Consider the following 12,959-nt stretch of genomic DNA (forward strand, 5'->3'; position numbering starts at 1 on the left):
TGAATATGACTGAATTTCAAAATTTACATCTGCTTACATTAAATACATATATATTTTTGTACTTTGAACCAAAAGTCCACACTTTAAACAGTAGAAAGTATAATTATAAAAAGTAACAACCAATAAACAAATCTGCTTACACACTTTATGAAATTTATCTATGTTCTTAAAATTAATATTTCAACTGTAAGTTAATTTTCTTACAATAAAGTCCTTGCTTGTTTAATAATGTTTGTTTGTTTGTAATTAAGCACAAAGCTACACAATGGGCTATCTGTGGTCTGCCCACCACATGTATCGAAACCCAGATTCTAGCATTGTAAGTCCGCAGACATACTGCTATGCCACTGTGGAGCATTTAATAATGAAAGTAGTAAACTGTTTTAAATTTTAAAAATTAAGAATATACACACACTCAAACTTTTCCATTAATCAGCAATGAATTTTATTAAGTAAAAAAAAGTATACAGAAAACAGTACAAATGATCAATTCATAAGAGTAATAATAACATACACAAATACACATTGTTAATCAAACAGGTTGCAAATGATGACTTTAATGCTTTTGCCAAAAATTATATGGCACAATTTACCACTTTAATACTTATTAAAGTTCAAATGAAATAATATTTACACAATGGAGGTAAGTTACACTGCTTGTTTTTAATATTCAAAACTTAACTAAACATGCTATTAAAACTTCTTACTTATTGTTAAAATTTTATTACAGAAACAATACCAAAAGTTGTAATCATTCTGAAGATAAACAAATGAATAATATGTTAAGCTTTCCGTAGAACTTAAGAATAATGGAAGAAATAAAGTGATAATTACAGAAAGATGTTTTACACAAAGGCTTATATTTTTTTTGTCAGATGTGTATAGAATGTGTTCTAATGCCTACATATGAAATCCATAACTTTCTAAAATTGCAAAGAATCAATTTTAACAAAAATTGGTCAAATGTTAATAGAAATGAGAGACAACATTAGAAAATTAATTTTTATAAATATTCATCTGAAAAAAATACAATCAATACTTATTAAAAATATTCTACACATAAAAAAATATTAAATCTGTACTGAAAGAAAGAAATTTAAATCACATCAAGCATGTCCAATGCAAACACTTCTAAGCGATCATAAGTCCACATAAAAATATTTTTAAAGTAGCGATGTAATTAATTCATACGGGAAATAAAACATATTGCTTATATACTGGTGATGATGTTTGAAAAAAAAAAAGGCACTAGAAATACTTTATAAACATAAGGATCAAAATATCCCCTTTAACATTCAACCAATACATTACTGAGAGACTGACCATAATACATACTGGATACAGTTATTGAGGTGATAATACAAGGAGGTATGTGTTAAATAAATGAAGTTGTGAAATTTTATTTTTGTATTTCAATCTCATGAGAAATATGACCTTATACAGAGCATAAGAATAATTAAATATATTATACAATTAAAGTACTACATATTAAACTGGAAAGATGTGGAACAATACAAATACCTCAGAACTAAATCAACTACAGTAACATGAAGAATTTCTTTTTATTAGCAAAATTCCAGGATTATTACATAAATGTTAAAATAAAATCAAAATTGACCTTTTTTTCTCACTTCTTTATCATATTTTTCCAAAAGCACTTTCTTGTATTGAGTTGGGTTTTCCCAAAGTTCTGCTGCATGTGTATTCAAAGGACTATCAATATTTGGTTCTATTGACAAAACAAAATAAATATGAAAATTATATACAACATATTGCAATGTTTCTATTGAATTACAGAATAAAATTACATTAAATGTTTTACGGTTACAAATTTCATAAGCATAAAACCTAAGTTGTCAACTTATAACATCTTTCCTTACAGAAAAATAAACTGTTGAAGCAAGCTTGCAAAAGTGAGTTTGTTAATTTTACTAAATCAAAGTTTAAATAAAAGACTAATTAAAAACTGTACTAAAACACTTTTTTGGAATTTAAGTTTTCTTTCATAGCAAAACACAGTATTAAGTGCATTCTGAAAGTGATCTTCAGCAAATGATTTACATCACAGAGTACTTAAAATCTTGTTCCCATAGGTTTGTAGTTACACAATAACCCTATATAAGAGCACAAGAAGTGTACTTAGACTCAATATTTATATTAAGTTTATATTGAATTGTAATACTGCATATCTGTAAAGCTCTTAATCTAGAAAGGAGGTTTAAAAACTACTGTGTAACAATGGTTTTGATGGTCACTAAGGGGTGATATTTCTTTTTCTATAATTGATAAACATTCAAGCTCAGACAGAAAAAATAAATAACAAAATGAATAAACAAACAGCAATAGTGTAAATGTACCCAGAAATATACTGGTATTAGACATCTAAAGGATGAAATTATTCTTTATCTATAATGTAAAAACCTAGAAGTAAAAACTGAAAAGAAAGTAACACTACCTTTCAGAAAATCAGAAAAGTTAAATTTTTCTTTTTTTTTTTTGTTTGAGACCTACTAACCTCCAAGAAGTGACTGAAGAGACAGCAGTACTGTCCTAACATCATACAGTGCTGTCCACTTCTCCTTTAAAATATCAAGACAAATGTTGCCCTGTGTATCAACATTGGGATGAAAACAAGGAGTGTCAAACCTAATAATGGGAGCAGTGTATGGGTAACTGCTGGGGAACTCCAGAACAAGTTTATATATTAACCCTTCATATACCTGTAAATTAAGAATAAAACATGTATATTCAATTAAATTTTTGAGTGTTGAACAAAGTATAAAGATAAAAGTGCTCATCTTGTAAAAATTATTTCATTATACCATTCAGTTAATATATTCTAAATAACTACTTGTAACAAATGACTTCTTAGATTTTACAACTTCCAAAATTACATTCTTCAATTAATGCATCAAAATACTAATAGTTTGAGTTATATTTCAATATGAGCACTTCCTAAAAAAAAAAATCTTGAATTCTGATGCAAGAGACTGTACATGTATATAACCTAAGTATAAACAATTTGACATTATTATATTGGTTTCACTTAACTTTTTGTAACTTCTCTTACTTAAGAAAAATAAATAAAAACAGTTAAATAAATATTAAAATTTGAGCTTGTAAAGGAAAGCTTCACAAAAAAAAACAAAAAAAAAAAAAAAACTGGAGAAATCATTTAGGTATAGTTTAAAAACACTCAGATATTTGAGAACCCAAGTTGTCTGCTAAGGAGAACTGTCAAGGTTTCCTCTATTATGAATTATCCCAGTGCACAACATGCAGTTATAGCTCAAATTCATATATTTACATGGTCGGATTTAAAGCAGGGCAAGCAAGACATCTGTCCAGGGCCCTGGGCTGCTAAAATGAAACACAGTCCAGGATAAAATACATTGCTATTTCAGAATTTGAAATCTAAAATTCACCTATACCATAATCACACTAGCTAAAGGTGGGATATTTATCTTCAAAATTAACTATGTTGTGCAGTGGCACAAGATGGTATTCAAAGGTTATAATATGAGAACTAACCCCAATCTAGAAATTGGGTGGGTGTGGAGGTCCTGTTCTGGAACTCATCATTCTTGAAATCCAGCCTTGTATATTTATATCAATAAAGTAACAATTTTGTTATGCATGTACTTACTACAGTGTACAAATCTATAAAATGGAATAAGATTACTACACAAGAGAATTTGAGTTTTATGTGTCTGGCAACATACAGAAAAACATTATATAAGGAGATGTAAAAACAGCTATTGTAATATCAAAAAGTTAAACAGCATATGGCAAGTTCACTGCAGTAAATTGGAGCTATAATGTTCCATAACATTTATTAAATTTCATCTGAAAAAATCTAATTTTATATACACAATAACAACTGTAAAGAAAAATACAAAATTCAGTATGACTGTTCATTCTGAAATTTCCCACACTGACAATATAATGGAAAGGCTTAACCCTTTCTGGACTGAAGGATTATCACAAATATCCCCTGATTTTTTTCCCATTCTCACAACAGAAATAGTAAAATAAATTGCGTAAAACTTAGAAAAAACTTACTAAACAATATCTAGTTTCTGCCTTAAAAAAAGTCATATAATTTTAATAACATTTTCAATGATTTTAATGAGGTGAAACACTTGTGAAAAACACTGAAAATACTTTCTTTCATCTTAGAATCTAAATTTCTCTTTTTTTTATTGTTGATCTTACATTTTTATTCAAGTTGAACTTGGTTGATATTCATTAACATATTTCTTTTGATACTTTGCCACATAACAAATATGGCAAAAATTGACGAGGATTTATCTGTGACCTAGGGCCTTATCTTCCAAAATTATGTCACCATTACCTTTGTCAGGCTAGGTACCACAATTTGTGAAAAGAATATTCATGGTTGAGATCAATATATATCTAATAAAATAGTTTCCTTTCAATAAATAATAATTTCTAATTACTGTATTGTTCTGATATGATAAATTTAACAATAATATTTAATAAATAAGGTTTAAGTCATCAGAATATTTTGACATCACTTACTTTATTTGTTAAACCTAACTTTGAGTGCCTGATGTTTTGTCATTGAATAAAATTTCTGTAACCTTCAAATAGATATAATTTAACACAAAAATGTTTTCACAAATGAAAAGAATGTTTAGAGAAGCTACTTCTGGTTTGTTCCCAGTCTTCTAACCTTGATATTAGATTACTTTGTTCACCCCTACAGAAGCTCCAGGTAGTCAATACTTGGATAAACTACAGATCACTGTATTTACTCTACACTGATGTACATAGTTTATAATATGCTCTATCCAATGGTATTTAGTTGTTCACTCAAGCTATTTTCAAAGTTTAATGTCATTAGTAAGTGTTCAGACTACACACACACTATGACAACACAAAAGGATCATTATGGAATACTGTACTAATAAAACTACTAACTGAGAAGAAAAGTCACATGAAACATATGAAATGTATTAAAGGGGTAAAAGAAGAATCAGTGGAAAAGGATAGATTTAAGAATACAATTCAGGATACATTTCTAACAAATTTGATTGAATATTCAGATTGTAGATTTCAAGAGAATGACATTTTGTGGGGTGATATTAAACAGAGAAGACATAATAGCCAGTTGGATCTTTACTAGATGATGATATTCAAATGGAAACAGATAAGAATGCCAAATTACTGGCCAGCCTATCCATTGTGATGAAAGTGTAGGCAAACTGGCCAAAATTTTGGCCTTTCCATTGATGAAGCTCTAAGAGAATAGAGCAATTTCAAGAAGTATATGGCTGTAGGAGTGAGCAGATTAGGAGGTATTGATAGTTGTGGTATGGTAGAGAAACTATGTACCACCTGCAGCTTGAGAGACATGTTTGTATGCCTTTCCAGTTAAGTTGGTACATTGAAAGTGCTTAATCCATACACATAGCATATTGTGAATAAGGCTTTTCCCAATTCTAGACAATCAGGACTGCTTTAAGAAGGAATATATGATGAAACAATAGATGTGTTAATCTTCTCTATACAGGTTTGGTCATTTTGACTCACCTTGTAATCATGTAACCATGAAAGTTAACATTTTCTAATGCTGAAAATATATTTCCCATAGACAGTTACCTCCTTTCACATCAGCCTTTCCTGCTTCAGTGCTGCCCTCTATATGCAAACTTGTAAATTTTTTCACTCTGCCACTAACCTTGAGGCTCCCACCTAATTTCATGTTTCTACATGATATTGTTGCATTGTTGTATGCAAATGAGCATGAGACATCTTTCACCAACAGGAGTGTGACACTACCTCATAGCATAGCTGGTTCCCACTATATTTATTATTCAATCATCACTTAGAGATTAAGCAAGAAAGTAAGATGCACTTAAAGTGGGGAGGAAGGGTGGGAAGTGTAGCAGAGGTATCTATCAGAAATTATTTTCAGTGTTGGAAAATGTTAACTTCCACTACTATACATAACCTTCGCTCACATCTAGTTAGAATCTCACATTGAAATGGAGGAGGGCCCATTGCAAAATTTTACCTAAATGAACCCCCTTCAGGAAGTGCCTGAAGAGAACCCATGGACACCCTATATATTGGAACATAATAGGGGTACACTTGTGGGAGACTGCATCTCGTCTGTACCAGGGTACATTCATCACCTGGAAAGCAAGTGTCTTAAAGAAGGGTGGATGATAAAAGCATGGTCCAAAACCTGTCCTAAACAAGGTGGCACCAGGAATTTGGTTTCAGGTTACAGTAGAAAGAGGAAAGTAACATTCATCCAACAACTGAGTGAGGACTTGTGTTGGCTGGTCCCATGGCAATCCAATACCAGGATACCTGGGAACATGAATTCCAAGTAGTAGTAAGATAAGAGACAAAGCTGGTCAGAGGGGTAGACTATTACATGGACAGAACCCCACCACCCTACTCTACTGAGTGGAATTGGTCACACTCAGGAGGCATCCTCCATGGTCTTCTACCCCAAAAGCCAGACTCTGGTGAATGGCAAGGACTCTCATGTTCCATTAAAGGAGAAAAAGGGAAGAAGAAAGCAAGGTTGGAAGAGCGCATTAATGCAAAGCAGTGCAATGGGCAACTGTGAGAACTTTACTTTTAAAAGCAGGCCAAACACTAAGTTTTAAATTAGGCATGGAGAGTGGGCAGAGGTTCTTTGCCAGCTTTACTCATGCTAGTCCATGAGTGGGTACGGTCAGGATCACACCTTGTTTAGGAAAATAAGCCTACAAAGATACCTCAAACATTTTTGTGGAACACCCCATCTCATCGGTGAGTGCTTTAACAGGCCAGAACAGCCCACACTATGCAAATTTCGGTTAAGTATACCCTGGCAGGCAACACTTGCCACTGAGTGAGATCCTGTAAGGGATTAGAGGGCTCTGTAAATAGAGGGAGAGACAATATATTGTGTGAAGAATAGTGCCAAGAGGCAGCCCATAGCCTAACAAGGAAGAAACAGCCAGATGATGCAGATAGAGTGCAACAAAGGCATTAAGTGTTGTCTACATGCAAGCCCAAGTAATCTTCTCCAATGGGCAATACAAGTGAGCAGCCAATGAATGACTTAGGTGATGAATTTTATGGAAGGACACCTGGAAATACCAACATGCTTTTCCATCTAACAAAAAAATAGCTAAATGGATAAGCAGTTGGGCCCATCCAGTGAGAGTAAACAGGAGAAAGATCATGAGTAGATAAAGAATTCAACAGAAGAAAGAAGTATGGGCCAAATAAAACCAGACCACATGAACAGGACAGAAGAGGCAATTGGGATCCAGATGAGAATAAAATGAAGAGATATAGGGGTGAACATGCTATCACCCAATGTGCCTCGGACATTTTAGAGGAAAACATGATCTGGATAGAGAAGTGATGGAAAACAGTGCAAGAAGAATCTATGGCATATACATCAGAATGACAACAACCACAGGTGAAAAGAGGAAATATGGTTTAAGGAACATATGGTATAAAAAACAGGAAGCCAAAGGTTCAAAGGGAGGAAGGATAAGGGTTTAAGAACAATATTAAAGACCCAGTCAAGGGCTAGGGAGGAAAAAACTTGGCGTAATGGGAAAACCAGAAAATAGTTGAGAGAGTTGCCTGGTAACTAGCAATAGTTGAGAAAGATCAGCTCCAGTCTAAAAGTTTTGTGAAAACACAGATAGATGAGGATAGATGGGACCAGTGGCAATAAATACACCATTTCCACCGAGGATGGGCAATCAGAATGGGACAGGAAGAAGGTTACACGTGAAAAGAGTCCTGATCTTTCTGCAAGGAACCAGACAAATCTCTGAGTGAAGCCAGTGACAACACAGGTGGATGGAAGAAAGAAGTACAAGGCTGAAGAAGAAGGAAGGAAGTCAGAAGACTCAGCAAAGGAAACCATGATTAGCCCAGCCAATAGGACATCACTAGAAGGACCCAACAAACTGTCCTGAATGAGGAAAATAACATGAGAGAGGAGATGAAGTACAAAGGAAGAGATCAGATTCTTTTCTGACTGAATGCATCCATCATAAGTGCCAACATTAGTGGAACACAGGAAATCCAAATAGGGAAGTTTGGCATTATTGTAAGTGGCAAAGACATTGATGTGGGGAGTGCCCAAGTGAGTGTAAAGCCATCGGAACCACTCCAGTAAAGGGATCCTGAGAGGTAAAATTGATCATGTAGTCCACAATAAATGATGCATGTGGGCATGACACAAAGGGATAAGGGGTTTCAAAGAAGCCCAAATCCCCAACCAATAAAGAACCTCTTGTGCAGGAAGAGAATGAGATGATAAAATTGTGGAAACCAAATCCTCCATGGCCCACAAACACACCAGAGAAAGCTGTGCCCTAATGAGACAGGAAGTGAAAAATACGTCCAAATGAACCAGATACTGTGTGGGTGTGAGATTAGACTTCTCCAGCTTGACTAGTCAACCTAGAAAGCCACTTCCTAAACAAGAAATGAAGGTGATGATCAAAAGCACACATAAAACAACAACAAAAATTTATAGGGTTGATGGCAGGCCAAAAGGAAGAGCATGGAACTGATTAACTACACTCTGATGTATAGATTGAAGATAAAGTCTGTATACTGGGAAATGGGAATGTGAAGATAAACATCAGAGATGTTGACCTTTGTCATTCATAGCCCTGAAGAAAAAAATCATCAGAGGGTGAGAAAACTTATCACAGTAAACCAAGGAAGGGCAAGAAACTGACAGAAATTGGACAAAATAATTACTGGAAGCCAATCCCTGGGACACTTAAAAATGATAAACAGACAGGAATAACATTTCGGAGAAGGACAAGAAACTTTTTTGATAGCATCCTTACCTAAAAGGTCTAGCACTGTTTGGAGAGATGCTGGTGGGAGACAGGATCCTCTGTAGGAGGGAAAAGAATAGGAACAGGAGACAGAGAGGGGAGGAGAGGAAAAATGAAGAGTAAAGCCAAAGGATAGAACTTGTAGCCCACAAGAGTTGGACACCAAAGGAATCCATAGATCCACAAGTCGAGTCAAACAGGCCTTCACTATTCCTGAGCCCAGAAGACAGTAACTGATGAGACTCCCACTTCTGATACCCATATTTAGTAGAAGAATAGAGAAACAGGGAGTGGAAAGGAGTCAGGAGGATGGAAGATGACAACAGGAAGAGGAGGAGTTTTGGAAAGATAAGACACAATGGTAGTTGAGAAAAAATGTTGGCAAATGGCCTTAGCCCGTGATTAAAAGAAATTAAGTACCTCACAAAAACCTATTGACAGAGGTAAATAGCCAGATGAAGGTTCCCAAGATAACAGGGAGGTAAATGTATTTGGGTAAAAAAGGTATCCTTCCACAACAAATCCAGCAACAGATTAATCAAGTGAGAAGGGACAAGGCCATAGAAGAAGAAAATGTCAAAATAGAAAAAGGAAGGGAATGAGTGTCTACCAAAAATCCCTCAAGGGAAACTGTAGACTGCTTCCAAAAGGAGATGGATGGTGGACAGATAATATAAAAGAGTAGTGAGGTTAAAGTGAAGGCAAGTAATCTCAGCTTGAGAAAGACTAACAGAGGACAATGGATCAGAATTTCAAGCCTGAAGAGACTCCAAAGTTTGGGAGTCCAAGAAAATGGTTTCAGCTCAATTGAAAGCCAAGGCATGTGAAACCAGTCAAGAAGGATGATTCATACTGGCACCAGAGTGAAATTTAGACAAACAATTTTTCAGCATAGACTTGGATATCAGGGAAGGAGGAAAATAATTTTCTGAAGAAGGTCCAAGAGAGGCCTAGGCTGCATACAAGACTGCACAATAGCTACTATGTCCCCTGACAGACAAAAAAGCACACAATGCCAATTCTGTCAAGAGTGAACAAAGTACAGATGTTCAACACTAGACAGTGTGAAAATTACTATATCTGTGTAATTCATGATGTAGAAAAGAAAAACCACAAAGTCTGCAGAGGCATAGCTGTTTGAAAAGAAAAACATTTTTCCACAACAGTAATTTCATAGATACTCCAACAAAACGTTGATGTTGAGAAATTTCACACAAAAAAGACACATCTTATCATACAAGTACTAAATTGAGAAGTGATGATTAAACAATCAATATAGAAGGAGCCAGCTGCACTAGGAGACAATGTCACACTTCTACTGAAGGAGGGTTGTTGCATGTTCACTTGCATGCAACAATGCAGCACGATCACGTGGAAACAGGTGAGATTAGGTGGAAGATTGGGAAGTAGCAGTGAGCAAAACAGTTTGCCTATAGAGGGCAGCACTGAATCACGAAAAAGCTAGACATGGGTGGAAGATATGTTTTGTATCAGAAGTGTACATATTACAACCCTGAATTTACTAGGTATATCCTCACAAAATTTGGCATGCTTTTAGTAAAAATTACAAATCTGTAATATACGAAAAATTAGATTTTTCTCAAGCATATGTCGGTCAATCTATGAAGACTTTACTGAATTAGTCTGAGGGAAAAGTGATTTAGTACTTACGTCTGAAACATTTTTTCCAAGCTTTTGCACTATAGGAGTCCATATCAAATTTTACGTCTAATATTCAGTAATGGGTGTAGTCTCAGAATTTTTTTTCTTAATTCAAATATGCAACATAGAATATAAAATATTGTCATACATATAAAATAGTGTCTTAAACTAATATAAATCATCTGGCTTTCTAAACAAGTTAGAAATAAGTTAAATAATTCTCTTACCTAGTCAAACAGAGCTCCCATACTGGCAAATAATGAATATGACAACAAAGTATTAAAACTGATTATCTCAACATCTTCATGCCCATAGCATTTAGTAAATTGTAATATTCTCTTTATATTAGTTAGAAATAATACAACATAAAATGTTATATTTAATAACTGTGCAACTGCAAAATTTCAAAAGTCAGCCATATCCTCCATTACCATTCCAATAGAAGATAATAATGTGACATCCATAGAAGCAGAATTGTTACAGAATAAGTGGTTTTGATGGGCTCAATAGCAAATTTAGTTTTTTGCTTCAGCTTCTACAGTCATCTGAATTAAATCAGATTGAGTCACTGTGGAGTATATGGAAGGGCAACTCAGCAGTAGGTACCAACAGCAAACAACCTTCAACAATCATGAAAAATCAGTATGTCCAAGTGGAACCTCATTCTACAGAATGCCTTTGAGAGGCTTGTTGACTGCATTACTTACCATATTTCAGCTGTACTGAAAGCCACGGGTGGTCTAACAGACTAATTCTATTGTCCAAACCCTATAGTAATATTTGAATAAATTATTATCAAATTTAAGCTATGGTCAAATGTATAATATAAATTGTGAGTTATCTGGAGATACAGTTTTGTCAGTTACAAGGAAGTGAGTAAAACAGTAGTTAAAAATTACAATTTTTGTATGGTTATAAATCGTAATTACTATAAAGCACTGGAAATATTGTACTTACAGTTCCATCTGCTCCAACAATAGTTCCAATCCACCTGAACAAGTTGTCTCCATCAGGGAAAGCTGATATTCCTTTATCACCAGACATCTACATAAAACAAAATCTTAAGATCCACTGAATAATATTTCCTACATAGAGAGAAACATTAACAGCATTTCAAAAAATCAGTATAAGACTTCATATGCTCTCGTTTTCAAGGTCTACCTTTCATTGGCACTGAAAATAACTAAACATTTTGAAAATGAACTACCAAAATTACTCCTCCTTTGACTCTAAGCTCCATATTATTTACTAAAGTTTTCAAAGGGTTACGACATTTATTAACATAACAGATGTAAATACACCTGCACAAGGGCATAAAATATGCTGCTGAATTCAGGGCTCCCAGTAACTTTGTTTTAAAGGACAAGTCTAGTTCAAACCCACTGAATTCATAAAAATAGGTGGATAATATGTAGCAACCTGTTTAACCTGTCTTGAGGAACTGATACCATTACAAACTTGTTTCTGAACAGAATGCCCAAATGAACAAAGGTTTCGGAGGGAATTATATAACTAGATTTGATTTCTCTAAATTCAATAAAAATCACAGATGTTGAAATAAAAAAAGGTAAAAATCCTAGCTCAAACCAACATTCTAGGTAAGCAGATGTATACACTACCATCTTAACCCTATGGTCTTCATTACTTTATTTATGATCATGGTGAAGACGTACAAGCTGAACAGGAGACACCCGAGCATATTTCCAAAATTAAATTTGAAGTGTTTAATGAAGCTAGATGAATGTACATATGAAAATAGTTAACAAAGATATATGGGGACAGTATAGTGTCCAACATCCATGGACTGAACTACGAGATTTGCTGTTAACATCCTGAATGTCTGTGAACAAGTACACTTATTTCATTGATTTTACCTTTTATATTGAAAAGAATCTGGAATAAAACCAATCAAGAGTTGTGACTGTGGATATGTTTTGGTACTTGGTGGCCAATGCCCTTTCAATCCAGTCTTGTACTGACACAATAGAAATAGCTATTTTAATGAGAGACAGTCATAAAAGCTACTAAATTCTTGATTGTAAGAAATGGTCTATCCTATATATTCAATAATAATACTTTAAAGTCAAATTTGGGAGGTTTCACAAAGATACCCTGAGTTACACAGTCATGAAAAGCATAAAAATTCTGTCTAAAAGAGGACTCAAGTTTCTTTATGGTGAGTGTTTTAACACTACCCTGATTTAAAGTCACTACACCACTGAAATGCATAAGCAAATACCCCCAGTTCAGGTTAATTTGTGCACTGTCTACAAGGAAGTTGGGGAGCACAATGGTCTGGAAATCTACAATAAATCCCCCCAAAGACTGAGTCAAATTAGGTAAACATGTTTTCAGAGAACTGAATCACTCATATCTTAATTTGAGTGGTCCATAGAAGAAAAAGCAGGGGGGAGGGAAGAGGGAGAAGATATAGCTTGATCCTTAACCAGATGA

At 34.2% G+C, this 12,959-nt stretch overlaps 1 protein-coding gene across 1 annotated transcript in view; it reads right to left on the reverse strand.

The window, feature by feature from the left end:
• Positions 1-421: 421 nt before the first annotated feature.
• The window catches only part of LOC106469848 (ubiquitin-conjugating enzyme E2 C-like), a 34,450-nt gene continuing 21,912 nt past the window's right edge, over positions 422-12,959 (reverse strand). Inside the window, exons 3-5 of the mRNA XM_013930360.2 lie at positions 11,463-11,549; positions 2,516-2,720; positions 422-1,729 (exon numbers count right to left, since the gene is read on the reverse strand). Of these exons, the coding sequence (XP_013785814.1) occupies positions 1,608-1,729; positions 2,516-2,720; positions 11,463-11,549 (414 nt within the window). The 3' untranslated portion in view covers positions 422-1,607. The remainder of the gene's footprint in view (positions 1,730-2,515; positions 2,721-11,462; positions 11,550-12,959) is intronic.

Source organism: Limulus polyphemus, unplaced genomic scaffold, assembly GCF_000517525.1.
Source record: "Limulus polyphemus unplaced genomic scaffold, Limulus_polyphemus-2.1.2 Scaffold3683, whole genome shotgun sequence".
NCBI lineage: Eukaryota > Metazoa > Arthropoda > Merostomata > Xiphosura > Limulidae > Limulus > Limulus polyphemus.